Source organism: Bos indicus, chromosome 20 (assembly GCF_029378745.1).
Source record: "Bos indicus isolate NIAB-ARS_2022 breed Sahiwal x Tharparkar chromosome 20, NIAB-ARS_B.indTharparkar_mat_pri_1.0, whole genome shotgun sequence".
NCBI classification, from domain to species: Eukaryota; Metazoa; Chordata; class Mammalia; order Artiodactyla; family Bovidae; genus Bos; species Bos indicus.
In genome coordinates, this window is record NC_091779.1 from 9,971,874 (window position 1) to 9,991,580 (window position 19,707).

Genomic DNA, 19,707 nt, shown 5'->3' on the forward strand with positions numbered 1-19,707 from the left:
AAAGTATAATACACAAAACAAAAAAGTAATATACATTTGAAGTATGCATATTTTCTAAGAATCTGCCAATTTTCACTTAAAATGTGATTGCCAGGGAGCAAAAATTAATGCCAACTTGTTTTTAAAATCCTTAATAGAAATATAAAATCTGTAAAATATCTTTGGGCCACCTAAATAACTGTTTTTTTACTGACTTCTGCATGTCTTCCTACATTTAACATAGCTTATCATGCAATACCCAATAGGGGATATTGAGAAATATAAGCATTTTATATTTACATTTTATATTCCTGCACACAAAGCAGTTAAGTAATGCTTTTAACAATAAAATCATCATCACAAAATAGTGCAAAACAACATGCATAAACAATTATTATTAACAGCATTATATTTTCATTTATCATAGAATTTATATCCTGTAAACCAATTTATTATTAATTAAACTGTAAGGAGACTTTCCATCTCTTTTTTTTTTTCTTCCTAGTTTATCTTCTTTTTTAAAGAAACACACATTGGAAAGACAAGTAAGTTTCACACTGCCAAATTTGAGAAATTTAATGTTATAACTACGAAATTAAGCCAGAAAGTTAATTAAAAACCATAAAATATGTTTCATTGAATTTTCAACAGTTAACACCACACACCAGAATATGGTAATAGTTAATAAATATTGACATCAAGGCCGAATTAATCTTTGAAATGTATTCTTAGTTGCGGACAGTATGTGATTAGTTCAATAGCTCATTTCAACTACCAGTAAAATTAGTAAAACAATGGTAGTAGGTTAGTGGGTGGCAGGTCAGCAGTACCATCTTCTCATGTAAAGGACACAATTATAAAAAATTGCTAAAAATTATAAACAAATCTAACCCACCCTTCTATTTATAACATCTATTATGCAAATATAAATATCAGTCAAAGTGACAGTGAGAAATACGGAAATTCAATCTCGCTCATTAGACAAAACTCATTTGTTCTCAAAACCACAATCTCTCTCTCTCTTAACTTACCTTTCTTCATCCAAAATAATAGAACCATCTTCTGCCACTTTTACTCGAGGAACCAGCAAGGGCCCATCATCCAACTCTTCTTCTATTTCTTCGTTATCTTCACCATCAGGAGTAGTCTTGCTTTCTTGCCTACCAAATGTCAAGGTAGGTTACTTCATACAGCCATCAGAGACATCCCCTGAGTACTATGAACTTCTAAAACAAACTACTGCACCTTCAACCTTCTGTTAATAGCTATTTCCCACTTTTGCTATAACCTAACTGAAAATACTATGTTATTGAGACCATGGCTATAAGATTTCCTCAAATTGTATCTAGTAGCATTTCATAGGAGTCTTTACTCTCTTTGAAAAGAGAAATAAATGCTCATCTATTCTATCTCAATAGAGCATTGGAGTAAACCATACAGATATTATAAAATTAATAAAAAATAATCCATACAGGATTAATTTCCAGATCATTTTATTACCTCTTCAGAACAATCCTTGGGGGTTAGATTTTCACACCCATTTGATGTTTGGAGAAGATAAATTACTGTTGCTCTAGACTACACAACAATAAGAGTAGACCAAGAAGCCAAACACAGTTTTCCAAATAATGGTTCCAAACTCCATACACTTTCCATTCAATTAGATTATCACTTTAAGGTCTTACTGAAAGAGGCATAACCTATAAATCTGTAAAAACAAAACCCATTTCTGGACTTCCCTACAGTGGCTAAGAATCCACCTGCCAATGCAAGGGACAGGAGTTCAATCTCTAGTCCAGGAAGATTCCACATGTCACAGAGCAGCTAAGCCCATGAGTCCCAGCTACTAACCCTGCATGCTGCAACTATTGAAGCCTGCCCGCCGAGCCTGTGCTCCACAAGAGCAGTCACCACAAAGAGAAAGCCCGCACACTGCACTCAACAGTAGCCCCTGTTCAACTGCAACTAGAGAAAGCCCAGGGAGAAGCAAAGACCCAGGGAAGCCAAAATAATTAATTCATTAAAAAATAAAACAATGCAGATTCTAAGAAAAAGATTAGTCATTACAGGGAATTCCCTGGCGGTCCAGTGGTTAGGACTCGGCACACTTCACCGCCCTGGCCTGTGTTCAATCCCTGGTCACAGAACTAAGATCCCACAAGCTGCGTGGTATGATCCCCCACTCCAAAAAAAAGTAATCATTACTTAAGGATTCTTACTTGAAATAATAACCAGAAAATTCCAATGTTTCTGCTATTTTTCCACAATTACAAGTCCACAATAACTTCCAGTGTCTTGGAGGGATTTCTTCTTTATTTTTGGGCCGTGCCGTGTGGCACATGGGATCTTAGTTCCTGGACGAGGGATTGAACCCACACTCCCTGCAGTGGAAGCACAGGGTCTTACCCACTGGACCACCAGGCAAGTCCTTTTTGCAGACATTTCTTAGGAATAAACTAATATATATAACAGTGAAAGCTTGTATGCAAAAAGGGACTCTGTAGTTGTGTCAAAACTATACCTACTGAAGGACAGTATATACAGAATGCTAAGGAAAAAAAATGGAAAGATAGAAAAAGAAAAGGCAAAAGGAGAAAATGGAAAACAAAGAAAAGAAAAGGAAACAGAAAAAAATAGGTTTGCTTGGAGAGACATAGACTAGACTAAAAAGATACATTTAAAGAGTGGTAGTTGGTGATGGACAGGGAGGCCTGGAGTGCTGCAATTCATGGGGTCACAAAGAGTCAGACACAACTGAGCAACTGAACTGAACTGAACTGAACATTTGTTGCCTTCAGAAAGAAGGATTAGGTGGCAGAAAACAAAGTCAGAAAGATTTTCTCAGTATTTTAGTCCCTTTTGAATTTTGTACCATATGAATATCATTATTCTAAAAGAAAACCTTTTTAAGTCTAAAAACTTTAAAATCATAATACTATTTATATATGTAACACACAAAGTACAAATACATAGTGTGAGGCTTCCATATTGATTTAAATCAAGCAGCTTTTTTTTCTTGTTGTGGGTCTAAAAATTCCTATCACATGTAATTTAACTAAAATAGGAAGAATCATTTGATTTCATTTCTTTTTAAATGTACCCATAACAGAATATATTCAAAACAGATGAGATGCTTACTCTTGTGTTCGGACTGGTGTTGATGATTTTTCAGTTTTCTTTTCCTGCTCCAGTGAAGAACTATCAATCACAAATTAAAACATACCTTTTAATAAACAAGTAATTTACAGTTTGTCAATTCCATCTGAGGCAAGAAGCAAATAATTTACCTTGCAATTTTTTTTATGATATACCATAACACTAACACTAATGATGGTGTGGTCCTACACTCAATTTTTCACTTAGGAACTTTTGTTATCAATATAAATAATTTGTTAGGCCTTAAGAAGGAAACACTGTTCCCTCAATTCCTCAGCAAAAGCATGAAGCAAACTCGGTGGCTTGTTTCCAACTCCTAGATGTCAAACAACTCAAAATCTCGGTTTCCAGCCCTTCCCTCAAGTAGGTCAAAGACCTGCTGAATGTGAAACAGGCTACACTGAAAATATGCCACTACTCCTACATTCACCTTCTACCCCATCAACAACACAACAATGAGCAGATTTATTATAATCTCTCTGCCTCCCCAGACTAACTTTGATCAAACAAATTTTGTTCTTGTAGGATTGGTTAATCAAATGTTGCTATGTTTAATTAGGAGGTAGGGTATAAAAGTTAGATCACCCTTTTAGACCACATTATAGTATGTAAGAAATATAAATGGCAATCCAGATTAAAGAAAAGCTGTTTAGTTGGTTTTTACTGCATCTTGGTAATATAACAAAGGAAATTTATCTTTAATCTCAGAGGTAAAGGTCATCATTTACCATCCCAAGAAAATAGTTACCTGAAATAACACTAATTTTTGTTATAAAATTCTTATCCAAATGGACATCACATGTGCTAAACATTTCATCAACATGTTTTTGGAAAACTTGAACTCTAAAAGTGATACTTAAATCACTACATACTCAAAGAAAGTAAAATAGAAATAAAGATTACTTACGTCATTGGATTGCTTTCTGGTAGATAATATATGAAGTCTCTCATAGTCATTTTGGAACGATCCAGTGGCCTCTGAGTTTCATTTACGGCATACTTGTTTTTCCATTGCTTCTAGATACACAAACACACAGACATGCACTATTATTTGACAAATACAGAAGAGCTTTAGGGGAAGTCCCTGGCAGTCCAGTGGTTAAGATTCCGTGCTTCCTCCACTGCAGGAGACACGGTTCAATTCCTGCTGGGGGCCAAAAAAAATACATAAATTTTTAATACTTTTAAAAAGAGATTTTTAGATGTATATATTTACTACATTCATTTCAAGTGTGTTATTGAGTGTATTATTCCCATAACAATTATGCCTAATTTTAGGAAAAATTTTATAAACTGATCAAAAACTTGTAGCACATAAAACCTCTCGGAGCTTATTTCCTCCTAAATAAATAGTGACAGCCACTTCATACAATTGAGATATTTGAATGAGATAGACATAAACCACGAGGAAGGACTTCCCTGGAGGGCCAGTGGTTAGGACTCCACGCTTCACTGCCCAGAGCAAGAGTTCAATCCCTAGACAGGAAACTAAGATCCAGCAAGCCTCAAGGCGTGGCCAAAAAAAAAAAAAAAGGCACCAAGATAAGGGCCTTTCTCTTAGTTAAAAAGGGAGGCACTCTACAAACTAATAATAAAAGTTGACATTTGCCAGGCTTACTAATTGGTAGACACTAGTCTAAATGTGTTTTACCCATATTAACTCATTTATGCTTCACAACCTTCCAATGCAGATGGACACTATTACCAGTCTATTTTACAAATGAGAAAACAGACATGGAAGATTACTTAAATTGTTCAACATCACATATTAATAGTAAGGGAGGACTCTAAAGTTCAGCCCTTAAGTATCAAACTCTAGAGGTTACATGTTTCACTACTCTGTTACATTGCACTCAGAAAAAGAATGCAGACTCTATTATACATATACACACGTATTTCCCCCATTCATAATTTCCCATATTGTCAGTTTAGAAACGGAGAAGGCAATGGCACCCCACTCCAGTACTCTTGCCTGAAAATCCCATGGACGGAGGAGGCTGGTGGGCTGCCGTCTACCGAGTCGCTAAGAGTTGGACACAACTAAGCGACTTCACTTTCATTTTTCACTTTCATGCACTGGAGAAGGAAATGGCAACCCACTCCAGTGTTCTTGCCTGGAGAATCCCAGGGATGGGGGAGCCTGGTGGGCTGCCATCTATGGGGGTCGGACACGACTGAAGTGACTTAGCAGCAGCAGCAGCAGCAATTTAGAAAATATTACTAATTCATTTTGCTCAACTACACGTGTCATAATTCAAATGAATGTAACTCAATTGGACATCCTCGCGAAAAATCTCACTGAAGGATTAGTTTATAAATACATTTGTTTGTGTATCTGTATATGTGAGTGTGCAAATGTGAAACTTCTATCTGTGGCCTCCACCAAAAAGAATGAAAGATACAGATGAATAAAATACAGAAAAATTAATACGGGGCAAAAATAGCTTATAATTCCATTGTGCTTCTCAATCATTCTCTCAACAAAGGGAGATACTCTATTAATACGAGGGATCTTATTTGGTTTTGTTTCCCACATCAAAATGCTATAGATGCTTGGGACTTCCCTGGTGGTCCAGTGGCTAAGACTCTGCTCCCAAGGAAGAGGGCCTGGGGTCCCATCCCTGGTCAGGAAACTAGATCCCACATGCTACAACTCAGAGTCCACATGCCACAACTAAAGATCCTGTAAGTTGCAGCGAAGATCAAACCAAGGTTCACCGCAGCCAAATAAAAAAAAATTTTAATGTTACAGATGCTTATTTTTCCTCCAAATGACAAGTCGACTAACATAAAAACAGAAACCTAGAAGGCAACAGTCAAAATTCTGATTTTTCTATCATACCTTCTCTTTCCTCAATTCTTCTTTTAACATTTCCCTCAGTTTCTGGGCTTTGTATATTCGGTATCTGTCTGAACATGGCTGTTTCTCTTTTGTTGGAACAGGGTTTGGCTGTGGAGCTTCTTGATTAACTGTAGATAATGGATGAGGTTCTGAAGGAACACTGACACTAGGTTTGACCAGACTAGAAGTAGTTGGTATTCGCTTTCTTCTCTGTGAAACAGTAGAGGAAGGCTTACTGGATTCTTCAACATCCTTCCCATCATCAGTCTTTTCAACACTGTTGATATTTAAAAAGAAAAAAAAACGGTATTATGGATCTTCTTTGAAACATTCTAGTACTAGTCTGACAAAAATTCAAAACAGCAAAGCCTTTTGGATTATTAAAATCATAATCACTTATTAAAAATCAATGACTTAAACAGAGGTTGCAATAAGGAGAAGAACATACAATCTGTGGGCTCTTACAATTAGCAAAGACCCACCCAAAAAATAGGAAATATATGATAAAAAACACACATATTCCCAAAATGTCAAGCTGTATTCTTGAACTTAAACAGATCAAGACTACAGAATGAGTAATTTTGTAAATTATCAATAATCATGCATCACATGTACATTATCTCTGTGAACTTTATTAATTTAACAGCTGAAGCCCAGGAACACTGCCAACTGCAGCTGGTCCCAACACTACAGTAACTGCTATTTGTATTCCATTGTTGGGAGAAATTCTGAAAAAATTCATGTAAAAAACTTGGAAATTACTAAGTACCAGTTTGAGATCAACAGAAGTCAGGCCAAAAAAAGGAATAAAAAATAAATTGTCACCTTCCTGTCACAATATAAAAGAAATTTATGCCATCTCACTGTTATTTAATAGGGTTGATTTTCATTGGTCCCCTCACATTTATAGTATAGAAACAGAGATCATTATTAGCTTAACATATCTTCACTTTAACTACTTTGTTGCCTCACCTTTAAACACCTAAAGATAGGCAACTATTCCGCATGTCCTGTGCAAGACAGTTTTTATCAGTTATCTCTAATCTCCACAATAACTCTTGAAGTGAGAGTTATCCCCACTTTGCAGATGAGTAAATTCTGCCTGAGCAAAGTCTATAAATTGTAAGATAAGTAGAAGAATCCTGAATCCAACTGTGGTACATGATACATGCTTTTCTGTTCAGACAACAGATTCACCATAGTTAAAGGGGCACACCCACAAATCAAAACAAGTAACCAGACTTCCTTTCCACTGACATAAATCAGCAGAATCAAAATAACACTGCTTTTCTTTTAAAAATAAGTGTTTTCAAGATTAAAAAAACAAACAAATTTACCCACTTACCCCTACAATGTACTTCAAAAGGATCAAAACAGTGGTAACCTACACGCTCTAAAGAATAGTACCACGTGTGAGTTTTCCCGAAGACGGTTAGACCGGGATTCCTCCCACCACCACTTGAAGACATGGTCCTCTCCCCGAGAATCTACACCCTGTAACAAAACCCACACCTGCCACACCGTGGTCAGAGGGACCAACTGCACTTGGCAGCGTGTTCGTGGGCCTCAACTGTCAGGCTTAGTGCAAGCGAGGGAGTACTTCTACGGTAAACTTTCTTTGCTCAGCTTCCAGGTGACGCGCCCGGAGAGGCAGGGGCAAATGAAAATGCTCCCCTCTGCGAGCACTTACCTGCTCTTGGGAGTCTTTTCTTGGGGCTGCGCTTCCCCGAAATCCACCGGGGGCACATCTGTGGACTCCGCCGGCTTCGGAGCAGAGGCCGCGGCAGGCTCCTGCGGCCTTGGAACCTCTTGTTCACGCTGGGAACTGGGGGCGGTGGAGGCCCTGGCGCCTGCTCCGGGCCTGACATTCGGCTTCACGCTAAGGCGTGCCCTGCGGAACATGGCGGAGCCAGGGGGCCCGGGGAGGCGGCCCCAGGGCCGCTCGCAGCCCCGAGCCCCGGCCGCTGCCCGGAGAGGGCTTTAGGAACTACGCCCTTCTCACAAAGCCACACCACCAGCCCAGCGGCCAGCTACCGCAATTTCGCGCCCCGGCCACCGCCCGGGATCTCCCGCCGCCGCCTCTTCTTCATGACCCTGCTACACTAATAGCTAAGTTTTCTCCTATACCTTGCTCCCCCGCCCTCGGAGGGCGCCGGAACTGATTACGTCATCATCCAGCGCCGGAGAATGACGTACAGCGACCGGAGCCATGGTAACTGTCAAGCTAGGGAGCCTGGGTTACCTGAGAACCGGAAATACTGAAAGAAAGACTTGTGGCAGTGTGCTCTTCTCTCTCTAGGGGTCCTTAGGAGGCGTTCAAAAGAGGAGAAGGAAGTAGTAAATCCCTCAGCCCACACTTTTACGGAAATTATTAAAACTGCTGGCCTTGGGACTTCCCTGATGATCCAGTGATTCCATTGCAGAGGGCACTGGTTCCATCCCTGGTTGGGCAAATAAGATCCCACCTGCCAGGTAGTGTGACCAAAAAAATTCTTTTTAAACTACTGGACATTTTTAGTGAAAGTGAAGTGGCAAAGTCGTGTCCGACTCTTTGCGACCCCATGGACTGTAGCCTACCAGGCTTCTCTGTCCATGGGACTTTCCCAGGAAGGGTACTGGAGTGGGTTGCCATTTCCTTCTCCAGGGGACCTTCCCAACCCAGGAATTGAACCCGGGTCTCCCACATTGCAGGCAGATGCTTTATTCTCTGAGCCACCGGCCATTTTTAGAGGGTCCTGTAGAACACTGTCTGTTCGTCACCACGTCCTAAGGCTTAAAAATTCTAAATTGAAGGGACTGCTCTGGTGGTCCAGTGGTTAAGAATCCTTGATCCAATGCAAGGTACATGGGTCTGATCCCTAGTCCGGGAACTAAGATTCCACATGCCAAGGGGCAACTAAGCCCCTGCACCAGATCTATTGAGCCCAAACTCTAGAGCCCACAAGCTGAACTACTGAAGCCCTTGGGTCCTAGAGTCTGTGCTCAGCAACAAGAGAAACCACCACAATGAGTCCCTGCACAGCAACTAAAGTAGCCCTGCCTCACCACAACTAGAGAAAAAGCCCACCAGCTGCAACAAAGACCAGCACAGCTATAAATAAACAAACAAATAAGGTAAAAAATAAAGTTCTCCAAAAAATTCTAAATTGAGTAGAATGTAGATTAGAAATTCAAGTGTGAAGAAAGTGGTAACAGTTAATTTCCAGAAAGGGAACTGTGTTTCTGAGAAGTAAGTCATGGGAAGAACAACATTCATTGTATACCTTGTTTACTGTTAAACGTGAATATAATCTCTGTTCAAAAATTATTATAGTTAATGAGAATTCCCTGGAGGTCCAGTGGTTAGCACTCTGCACTTTCACTGCCAAGGGCCCTGGTTTCATCTCTGATCACGGAACTAAGACCCACAAACCTTGTGACACAGTCAAAAATTAAAAGAAATTTAAAAGTTACTATAGTTAAACTTTGTCAATTAATGTGAGCATTCTTAATATGCTTCAAGAGGGAGCAATAAAGCAATAAGCAAGGAATACTGGGTGGGAGAAAAAAATTCAACAAGTGAACAAGATAATTTAAGAATTATTAAATGCCATGAAAGAAATTTAAAGGAAATTATGACAGAGGTTAACAGGAGGCTGGCTTACCTTATGCAGGGTGGTTAGGGAAGTACTCTATGATGAGAGGGAAAATGTCCAGAGAACAGACTGACTCTGTAGATTGTGGGCCTGTGTTCGAACTGGTTATACAAGTCCCCTGACTCATAGGTGGAAAACAAAGACCTGACTTCCTTCTTAGAAGGAGAAGAAAATTCTATAAGAACATCTTACTACATTAAGAACAAAATGTCAAAGGAATAAAATCCTGAACTGATTAAAGAGATTGCTAGTTCATCCAGAAACAGAAAGAAAAGAGACAAGTGTTTTTAAGAGTAGGAAAACAAGGCTGAAAAATCAGAAGAGATTCCTTTAAGACTGAGAAGGAAATGAAGGTCTGACATGGTCTCCCTCCAGTACTCTGGAGAGGGAACAAGACCTCAAACACACCTCAGAGAGCTCAGTTCAGTTCAGTCCAGTTGCTCAGTTGTGTCTGACTCTGCGACCCCATGAATCACAGCATGCCAGGCCTCCCTGTCCATCACCAACTCCCGGAGTTCACCCAAATCCACGTCCATTGAGTCAGTGATGCCATCCAGTCATCTCATCCTCTGTTGTCCCCTTCTCCTCCTGCCCCCAATCCCTCCCAGCATCAGAGTCTTTTCCAATGAGTCAACTCTTCGCATGAGGTGGCCAAAGTACTGGAGTTTCAGCTTTAGCATCACTCCTTCCAAAGAAATCCCAGGGCTGATCTCCTTCAGAATGGACTGGTTGGATCTCCTTGCAGTCAAGGGACTCTCAAGAGTCTTCTCCAACACCACGGTTCAAAAGCATCAATTCTTCTGCACTCAGCCTTCTTCACAGTCTAACTCTCACATCAATACATGACCACTGGAAAAACCACAGCCTTGACTAGACGGACTTTTGTTGGCAAAGTAATGTCTGCTTTTCAATATGCTATCTAGGTTGGTCATAACTTTCCTTCCAAGGAGTAAGCGTCTTTTAATTTCATGGCTGCAGTCACCATCTGCAGTGATTTTGGAGCCCAAAAATATAAAGTCTGACACTGTTTCCACTGTTTCCCCATCTATTTCCCATGAAGTGATGGGATCAGATGCCATGATCTTTGTTTTCTGAATGTTGAGCTTTAAGCCAACTTTTTCACTCTCCACTTTCACTTTCATCAAGAGGCTTTCTAGTTCCTCTTCACTTTCTGCCATAAGGGTGGTGTCGTCTGCATATCTGAAGTTATTGATATTTCTCCCGGCAATCTTGATTCCAGCTTGTGCTTCTTCCAGCCCAGCATTTCTCATGATGTACTCTGCACAGAAATCAAATAAGCAGGGTGACAATATACAGCCTTGACGTATTCCTTTTCCTATTTGGAACCAGTCTGTTGTTCCATGTCCAGTTGTAACTGTTGCTTTCTGACCTGCATACAAATTTCTCAAGAGGCAAGTCAGGTGGTCTGGTATTCCCATCTCTTTCAGAATTTTCCACAGATATTAAGAAGAGGTGGCAAGAATACACAGAAGAACTGTACAAAAAAGATCTTCAAGACCCAGATAATCACGATGGTGTGATCACTGACCTAGAGCCAGATATCCTGGAATGTGAAGTCAAGTGGGCCTTAGAAAGCATCAGTATGAACAAAGCTAGTGGAGGTGATGGAATTCCAGTGGAGCTATTTCAAATCCTGAAAGATGATGCTGTGAAAGTGCTGTACTCAATATGCCAGCAAATTTGGAAAACTCAGCAGTGGCCACAGGACTGGAAAAGATCAGTTTTCATTCCAATCCCAAAGAAAGGCAATGCCAAAAAATGTTCAAACTACTGCACAATTGCACTCATCTCGCACGCTAGTAAAGTAATGCTCAAAATTCTCCAAGCCAGGCTTCAGCAATATGTGAACCGTGAACTTCCAGATGTTCAAGCTGGATTTAGAAAAGGCAGAGGAACCAGAGATCAAATTGCCAACATCCGCTGGATCACCGAAAAAGCAAGAGAGTTCCAGAAAAACATATATTTCTGCTTTATTGACTATGCCAAAGCCTTTGACTGTGTGGATCACAATAAACTGTGGAAAATCCTGAAAGACAGCTCAAGGACTTGACAAAAATAACCCCTGCTGAAGATATCTCAAAAATCTTAGAGCTACCGCCAGAACCATACAGCTTTGGACAGCATATTCTGGTATACACTGAAGACACCAGACCTTTCCCCTAATGCTCTGTTTCACCTAAGAGTCTATGGTATTCACACAATTCTGCGGGTAAAGAAGTAAAAAATGACTAGGATTTAATTTCCTATTTGTAAAGAGATGGGACTAGAGTCAGATTCAATTTTACTATTTAAGATAAAATCATAAGATATTTTTACATATCAAAGTTGGTATAGTCTTACCAGTATTATAATTTTAAAAGTCCCCAGGTTTGTCTGGCAGACACACATATTACTTGTATACATAGTATATATCATGTGTATCCCTGCAACTCAATAACTATAGTTGTAGCTACAAAGAAAAAACTCAATTAGACTCTTAAGACCACACACAGAAACAACTCTACCACTTAACTTTAATCCCAAACTCCCCTTCCTTCCTCTTTAGATGATCTCTTTATCTCTATAAAGTGCCAGAAAAATCAATCTTTCCCCCTGCTCAAGTTACTGCAGAAGAGGACTCTACGTGGAAACAGACACCTGGCCTGTGAGGAGTACTGAGGAGGACGAGTGGGATTCAGGGACAATGGTAAGCAGGAAAGGCTCTGGGAGGTTGAAAGAATGATGACAAATATAACTAACATGTGAGTGCATTCCCGTGCTGGGCACTGAGCACTTCACATATACTCATTCGATGAGTGAAGGAGGCACAATTTACCTCCGCAATTTTTAGGTAAGAAAGCTTTAATGCAATGAAATAACATTCCCAAGTTCACACACCTACTCATTGGGAAAGCTGGGCTTTCAATATCCAGACATTCCACATCCAGAACCCTCAAAAAGTAGTTTTTATGAGGTGAAATAAAAATTGTTGAAGCTTGGTCATATATACTTAGAGGTCCATCATGGTATGTTCTATACTTTTTTATATATATGAAACCTTCCAAATTAAAAACTTTAAAAAAATAGGGTGATTTTAGGGTGTCCAGACAAACTCTACACATTTCTCAGTTTGAAATAGAGGAATAAACAAAGAAAATAAGCACCAATCATCCATGTCTGTTTCTAGCAATGGCAAATGCTCCATGGCTTTTATGTAAGTTTAGGTTCAGTTCAGTCGCTTAGTCGTGTCCAACTCTTTGCAACCCCATGGACTGCAGCACGCCAGGCTTCCCTGTCCATCACCAACTCCCAGATTTTACCCAAACTTATGTCCACTGAATTGGTGATCCTCTGTCGTCCCCTTCTCTTTCCCAGCATCAGGGTCTTTTCAAATGAGTCAGTTCTTCGAATCAGGTGACCAAAGTATTAGAGTTTCAGCTTCAACATCAGTCCTTCCAATGAACACTCAGGACTGATCTCCTTCAGAATGGACTGGTTGGATCTCCTTGCAGTCCAAGTGACGGTCAAAAGTCTTCTCCAACACCACAGTTCAAAAGCATCAATTCTTTGGTGCTCAGCTTTCTTTATAGTCCAACTCTCACATCCATACGTGACTACTGGAAAAACCATAGTCTTGACTAGATGAACCTTTGTTGGCAAAGCAATGTCTCTGCTTTTTAATATGCTATCTAGGTTGGTCATAACTTACATTCTCGGCTATTTTGAATTCGTGATAAGACTGCATTCCCTAGCACTCTCTCCCCATCACACAACCCAAGCACAGATCCACAGAACTCTAAAGTACTATCCACCGTGACAAGCGCACTGGGATCAAATGGGAAATGAAGAGACTTTGAGAGTCCTTTTTAAATTTGAATCTCACTTCTACCAGTCCCTACTTATTAGGTCTGCGCTTCTGGTCTCAGAGTCTCAGGCTCCTCTTTCCTAAAATGAGAAATAAGCCTACCTTGGGCTTCCCTGGTGGCTCAGATGGTAAAGAATCCGCCTGCAATGCTGGGAGACCTGGATCCGATCCCTGGGTTGGGAAGATCCCCTGGAGGAGGGCATGGCAACCCACTGCAGTGTTCTCGCCCGGAGAATCCCATGGCGGTCCCTGAGGGCGCAGAGTCGGAGACGACTGAACAACTAAGCACAGCACAGCACAAGCCTACCTTGAGGCTTGGTGCGTGAATAAAGAAGGAAAAGATGTAAAGGGCCAACACTGCCTTTCACAATTAACCTTCAACCTGTTCTGTCCCCCTTCTCTCTGTTCGGCATCTACAATGGGATGCGGTGAAACAACAACAAAAAAACTAACGTTCTTTGTCGAAAAAGTTATAGATACTGTTGTGTTTACGTCTTTACCAAAAATATGGGGGCTAGTGAAGCCCCAGTGCCCCGGATACAGAGGGGAAAATCCCCAAACGCCTATACATCTCTCAGACTCAAGGACCCGCTTTCAGGACGCTACCAAACTTGCACAGCCAAAGAGAACCCTGAAACCAACCTACGGCGCTACTCTGGCAGCTGCGGCTTCGGAGCCCCAGCAGAGCACAGCCCCGCCCCCCTGGCCGCGCACGCGCAGTCACTCGCCGGCCACGCCGGCGGCTGTTGTCGGGTCTCGGTGGGCGGGGCCGCCGGCAGAGCCCAGGCGTATCCCGGCGAGGGGCCGGCGGGGACTTAGTCTTCCAGATCAACGGGTGGGGACGGCGGCTGAGCGTGCGAGGCGGTCGTTGCTTTTCCGAGTCGCTCTCTTCCAGGCTCGGTCCGGTTGTCATCATGGCCCGTGAGTGTGCGGACGGGTAGGGAAAGCGGCGGGGAGTGTCCTGCGAGGAAGTCGAGCTCCGCGGCGTGGCGGGCGAGGAGGCAGGGGCGGGCTGGTGAAACCCCTTCGGTCTAGCAGCGACGCGGACCAGGTTTTTAGTCCGCGGAGGGAGAGGGGCTTTGGAGTCTGGTCCGGCCTGAAAGGTCCGGCAGGTAGGTGTCCGCCTCACTGGGGCGAGTTGACACGTAAGGAACCCCTCCCCGGAGGCGAGGTGTGTGGAGATCCCAGGGAGCGAGGTCCTAGGTCTGGAGGTGGTTTATGCTGGTACTTACTACTTAAAGTCCTGAGGCCTAACGAGCACTGGGTCTCCTCTCTAGTTCTTTGTTTGGCTCTGGAAGGTACTGTCTTGGAAGCAGCTGTATTTGCTCGCTTAACGGTTGAATTACAATGGGCCAACTTATGCGAGGGCTTCTCTGATGGTTTAGCGGTAAAGAACCCGCCTGCCAATACAGGAGATACAGGCTCGATCCCTGGGTCTGGAAGATCCCCTGGAGAAGGAAATGGCAACCCACTCCAGTATTCTTGCCTGGGAAATCCAATGAACAGAGGAGCCTGGCGGGCTACAGTCGTCGCAAAAGAGTTGGACACAACTGAGCGACTAAAAATAACAAAATGTGTGCGAGATATGATCTGTGGTATGGATCTTTCTCTCTTCATCTCAAAAAGCCAGACTTTATTTTAGGATACTGGTCCATATAGACAGACCATTGGAATGCTTCTTTTAAGAGGTCTGGTATTTATAGTCAGGGAGCACCTTAACGGGTACCATAATATTATTAAGACCTTAAGTATTTACCTTTAAGCTTCCTTCTTGTCCTCAGATCCCTAAACACCTTTCCATGCAGTACTCTGCTGGCTCATCTTGTCAAAGGCAAACTTCAAATCCTTTTAAATAAGAGCCCTAGAATGGAATTATCAATTTTGGAGATGGAAAAATAACATGGCTGTTTCTCTTTGTAGGTGGAAATCAACGAGAACTGGCCCGCCAGAAAAATATGAAGAAATCCCAGGAAATTAGTAAGGGAAAAAGAAAAGAGGATAGCCTGACTACCTCTCAGAGGAAGCAGCGGTAAGTGATAGTGAAGGAATTCTCAAGTCACAGAAGTTTTCATTCTGAAGAATGGAAAGCAGTTTTTAAGTCCTTAGTAGAATGAGGCCTAACCTGCAGGAACAGGTAACAGTTGCCTATCGGTTATGTGCCAGTCATACTAAAACTATGTAGGGTAGTCATTATCCCAACTCATGGATGAAGAATTTGAAGCTCTCAAGCTATAATTTGTCTTGCAGAGAATTTCATTCAACTCCACAACAACCATAAGAATTTCATTTAGCTTCTGTGTGCAAAGCATTGTTAGGTGCTAAGGATAAACATTTTCAAAGCAGACAACCTGCCTATACTTGTCTGTATGACAGGTCACCAATTATATTGATAACTCTTTTGAAAAAGATACAAAGTATATGTAGTTATATCTTCAGAAGCCACTGAATTGGAGAGAATGCAGATATACAGCCTTGATATATGACTATAAATGACAAATAATATAAAGTTGCTACAGAAATACTTTACAGCTTAAGGGTTTTTTAGGAAAATCATTCATTTTTCTAAAAAAAAGTTAGCAAAATTTAATTTTTTTCTAAAATCAAATTTTGTTGTCCATGTGAAACTTGGAGATCAGGTGAATAATTGATGACACAGGGTTCATTATGGCTTCTCTGCGGTCCTCAAGCCTGGCTACACATTAGAACCACCTGGGAAACCTTCACGTCTGCTCAAACCTGTGCCTTACACCCAGTCCTGATTTAATCGGTCTGGGGTTGGACATTAAAAGGTGCTTTAGGGAGACTTCCCTGGTGGTCCAGTGGCTAAGACTCTGTGCTGGTCCTGGAATTAAGATCCCGTATGCCACCATGCTACAGAGCCCCCAGAAAGGTGCTCTAGGTAGTACATTTTATTATACTTAAGTTAAACCTGACTTTAAAAGTTCCCTAGGTGATTCTGATATACAGCCAGAGTTTAATGAGGTTGAATCCCGTAATTACCACTTCACATTTTCTGTGACATTTATTGTTAAAGTGATAAGCTTTGCTTTAAATTTGCTTAGATAGGAGTAGAGGTGAACTAATCAGCGGAGTGATACAGGTCAGTAACGCTGAAATCATATTTTTGTTGGGAGACCTAGTACAGCGTGGCTTAGTGATAGCCACTGCGTAATGACTACCCACTATTTACAAAGCTCTGTGCTAGGTGCTCTATATCAACCTCTACTCATTACAATCATGAAAAGCAGTATTAGCCTCAATGCATGCAATGAGAGAGTGAGGCTCTGAACTTCAATAACACTACTAGAGTCATACAGCAAACACAGCAGAGTTTGGTCACAAACAGAAAAGTAACTTTTTATTCAGGATACCTCATTTTTTGGGGGTAACTGTCTTGTTTTTCCTTCCTTCTCATTCTTTATTTTTGCTATTGGCTTTACAGAAATGTCTGAATGACATGGACAGAGCTACTTATCCTGAATTAAAGCCTAATATGAAATATGCAGTGACAATATAGGAAAGAGCCTTGACTTTGAAACTGGACAAACCTTGGTTTTTATGATTTGAGGCAGATGAGTTAGCTCTAAGCCTTTAACTTTATAACCTGAAACATAAAGACAATAACTCAAAGTTGTTGTGGGATTTAATTCAGAGCCAGCAAAGTGCCTGGCACATTGGAGCTGTTGAATATATAGTGGTGTAATATGTTTTTAATATGGGCTCATGGACCATCCAGCCCAGGTAGTTTGGTCTTAGTTCTTAGTACTTGCTGTTCAACCAGAGACACAAAGGGTTAAGAAAATGCCCTGAATATCCTGCTTGAGTGTAATCCATTTTTCATCACTAGCTATTTGGCTTTTGGCTTGTAAGAAACTGAATTGCTTAATATAATGACATCTATGTCCTAATCCTAGGTATCATTTAAGATAACTAGAACACTTCTGAAATGCCCCTTTCATGAAAAAATTTAGAGTGAATTAACTGTGTTGACAACCAAGAATAACTGCCATTATTTCTGCATATAACTGCCTCTTGTCAAATGATGTGTAGATGTGTGGTATATATGAAACATAAGGACACACACACATACCTGAACACAAACTGTATTCAAAATAAGACTTCAAAGCATTTCTGTTCTTTGCCTTCCCATTCATTCCATCTCCACCCATGAAAATGGAAAGACATGAAACTGTATGTCTTCTTTTAAATTGTCTTCTATGATACTGAATGGATTATTATAGAATACAAGGGAGAACATAATTTTTCTGTAACGACTTACAGCCTTTTTCCCCATTATAGGGACTCTGAGATCATGCAACAAAAGCAGAAGGCAGCCAATGAGAGGAAGTCTATGCAAACAAGAGAGAAATAATGACTATCTGGAAAACCTGGGTGCTACTGCTAACTAGGTGTATCATAAGCTCTATGATCAAGATTTTGTAGAGTGAACAGTCAGTACATATGTTATATCCTTATAAAACTATTTTAAACTTTTCCTTTCAACCTGACTTAGTGTGATGTTTCAGAACCACTCTTCAAAGAATAAAACACTAACCATGCATATGACATATTGGTGAACATTATTTTTTTTATCAGCAGTGAGCATTTATATAATTTATTAGAAAGGTAATATGATCAGGTAATAGGATCATGTATACAAATCTAGAATCTTTGCCATAAACTTTGTTAAAGTAGATCTTTAAAGTCTACTTTATAATATATAATAGTATAATAGTTTATATATAGCATATAGTAATATATATAACATAGTATAGCAGAATTTAAGATACATTTATCTAATTTTGCTTTGTAATCAACTAGTTTGCTTGAAGAATTTACAAAATAGTGCAAACCACTTGGAACCACAACTAAAAGAAGGTAAACTAAATGAAGTCTCAGTAAGAACTCACTCACAGCTTTAAAATTTTCTGGAATGAGTGCCTTTCTTAATAGGCTTAATTTTTTTAGAGCAAAATTAGGGTCACAGCAAAATTTATTAGATTTCTGGTATACCCCCTGGCTTTACTCATGCATAGCCTCCCCATGATGAACATCCCCAGCCAGAGTGGTACCTTTGTTATAACTAATGAACCTACATTGACACATCATTATCACCCAAAGTACATAGTTGACATTAGGATTCACTCTTAGTGTTCTAAGAGTGCCTCTTTTCCTATGATACGTTAGTATTTTTTATTGCAGTCTAATTGTTTACACATGTAAGTGAAACTATACGGAATTTGTCTTTGTCTGACTCCACTAAGCCTAATTCCCACCAAGTCCATGTACATTGTTGCAAATGGCAAAATTTCATTTTTTTTTAATCACTGAGTAATATTTGTGTGTATGTGTGAATCTGCACGCACATATATACCACATCTTCTTTATCCATTCATCTGTTGATTGGACACTAGATTGCTTCCATATCTTAGCTATTGTAAATAATGCTGCTGTGCACATTGGGGTGCGTGCATCTTTTCAAATTAGTGTTTTCATTTTCTTCAGATACTCTAAAGAGTGTTATTGCTGGATCATATGGTGTTTCTATTTTTAGTATTTTAAGGATCCTTCATGCTGTTTTCCACAGTGGCTACACCAATTTACATACCCAAACAACAGTGTACAAGTGTTCCCTTTTCTTCACACCCTATGTTTTATGTTTTTGATATATTTTATATCTTTTTATTTTATGCATTACTTAGCGTCTAATTGTAGTTTTAGTTGCTTTTGTTTTTAACCTTCATACTAGCTTTTTACTGGCTGATCCACTGCCTTTATTATCTATATTTGCCCATTTTAATCTGTTCTGAGACTCTTCAAAAATTTGTGACTTGATTTTAAATTTGGAAATACATTAACTTAGAGAAACTGACGTTTGAAACCTCATTCTATTCTAAAGTAAACATGCATATTTATTGCAAGAAGAATAAAAATATGAAGTGATGAATAACTTTAAAATATTACTCAAATATTTGATTTTTCACATCATACAATTCAGGTTTTTACTAATCATCTATTACGTCTACCACTACATGAATGGACAAATCTTCAAGAGTTCAGCTAACATCTTAATGATAGTTCTAGTGATCTTGTGATAGGTCACTTACCCATGGTACCAACCATAAACAGGACGAAATCCTAAGTGTCTCTAATACGAATAAGGCAAACATGTTTTTTAGCTTGAGTTATCTTCATATTAACAAAGATTTTCAGTTAAAATAAAGCTGTGT

The 19,707-nt window shown here is 40.1% G+C and overlaps 2 protein-coding genes across 3 annotated transcripts in view; one reads left to right on the top strand and one right to left on the bottom strand.

Annotated features, from left to right (window-relative positions):
• Positions 1 to 8,134, bottom strand: part of BDP1 (BDP1 general transcription factor IIIB subunit) — an 85,193-nt gene extending 77,059 nt beyond the window's left edge. The window contains exons 1-5 of one of the 2 annotated variants that reach the window (XM_019982827.2): positions 7,668 to 8,133; positions 5,978 to 6,254; positions 4,043 to 4,152; positions 3,118 to 3,177; positions 1,011 to 1,139 (exon numbers count right to left, since the gene is read on the bottom strand). In XM_019982827.2, the coding sequence (XP_019838386.2) occupies positions 1,011 to 1,139; positions 3,118 to 3,177; positions 4,043 to 4,152; positions 5,978 to 6,254; positions 7,668 to 7,879 (788 nt within the window). In that variant the 5' untranslated portion in view covers positions 7,880 to 8,133. Of the gene's footprint in view, positions 1 to 1,010; positions 1,140 to 3,117; positions 3,178 to 4,042; positions 4,153 to 5,977; positions 6,255 to 7,667 lie in introns of both variants that reach the window. The other variant, XM_019982828.2, reaches the window with a different exon arrangement.
• A 6,078-nt stretch (positions 8,135 to 14,212) lies between these two features.
• LOC109575073 (small EDRK-rich factor 1) lies at positions 14,213 to 18,043 on the top strand. The gene is made up of 3 exons (XM_019983151.2): positions 14,213 to 14,398; positions 15,398 to 15,506; positions 17,777 to 18,043. Exons 1-3 carry the CDS (start codon positions 14,392 to 14,394, stop codon positions 17,847 to 17,849), a joined length of 189 nt encoding a protein of 62 aa, XP_019838710.1. The 5' UTR covers positions 14,213 to 14,391; the 3' UTR covers positions 17,850 to 18,043.
• Positions 18,044 to 19,707: the final 1,664 nt, after the last annotated feature.

Bases quoted from the DNA above. Each gene is read 5' to 3' on its own strand.
- LOC109575073 (XM_019983151.2), top strand. The intron at 15,507-17,776 runs GTAAGTGATAGT...TCCCCATTATAG, and splicing joins ACCTCTCAGAGGAAGCAGCG to GGACTCTGAGATCATGCAAC.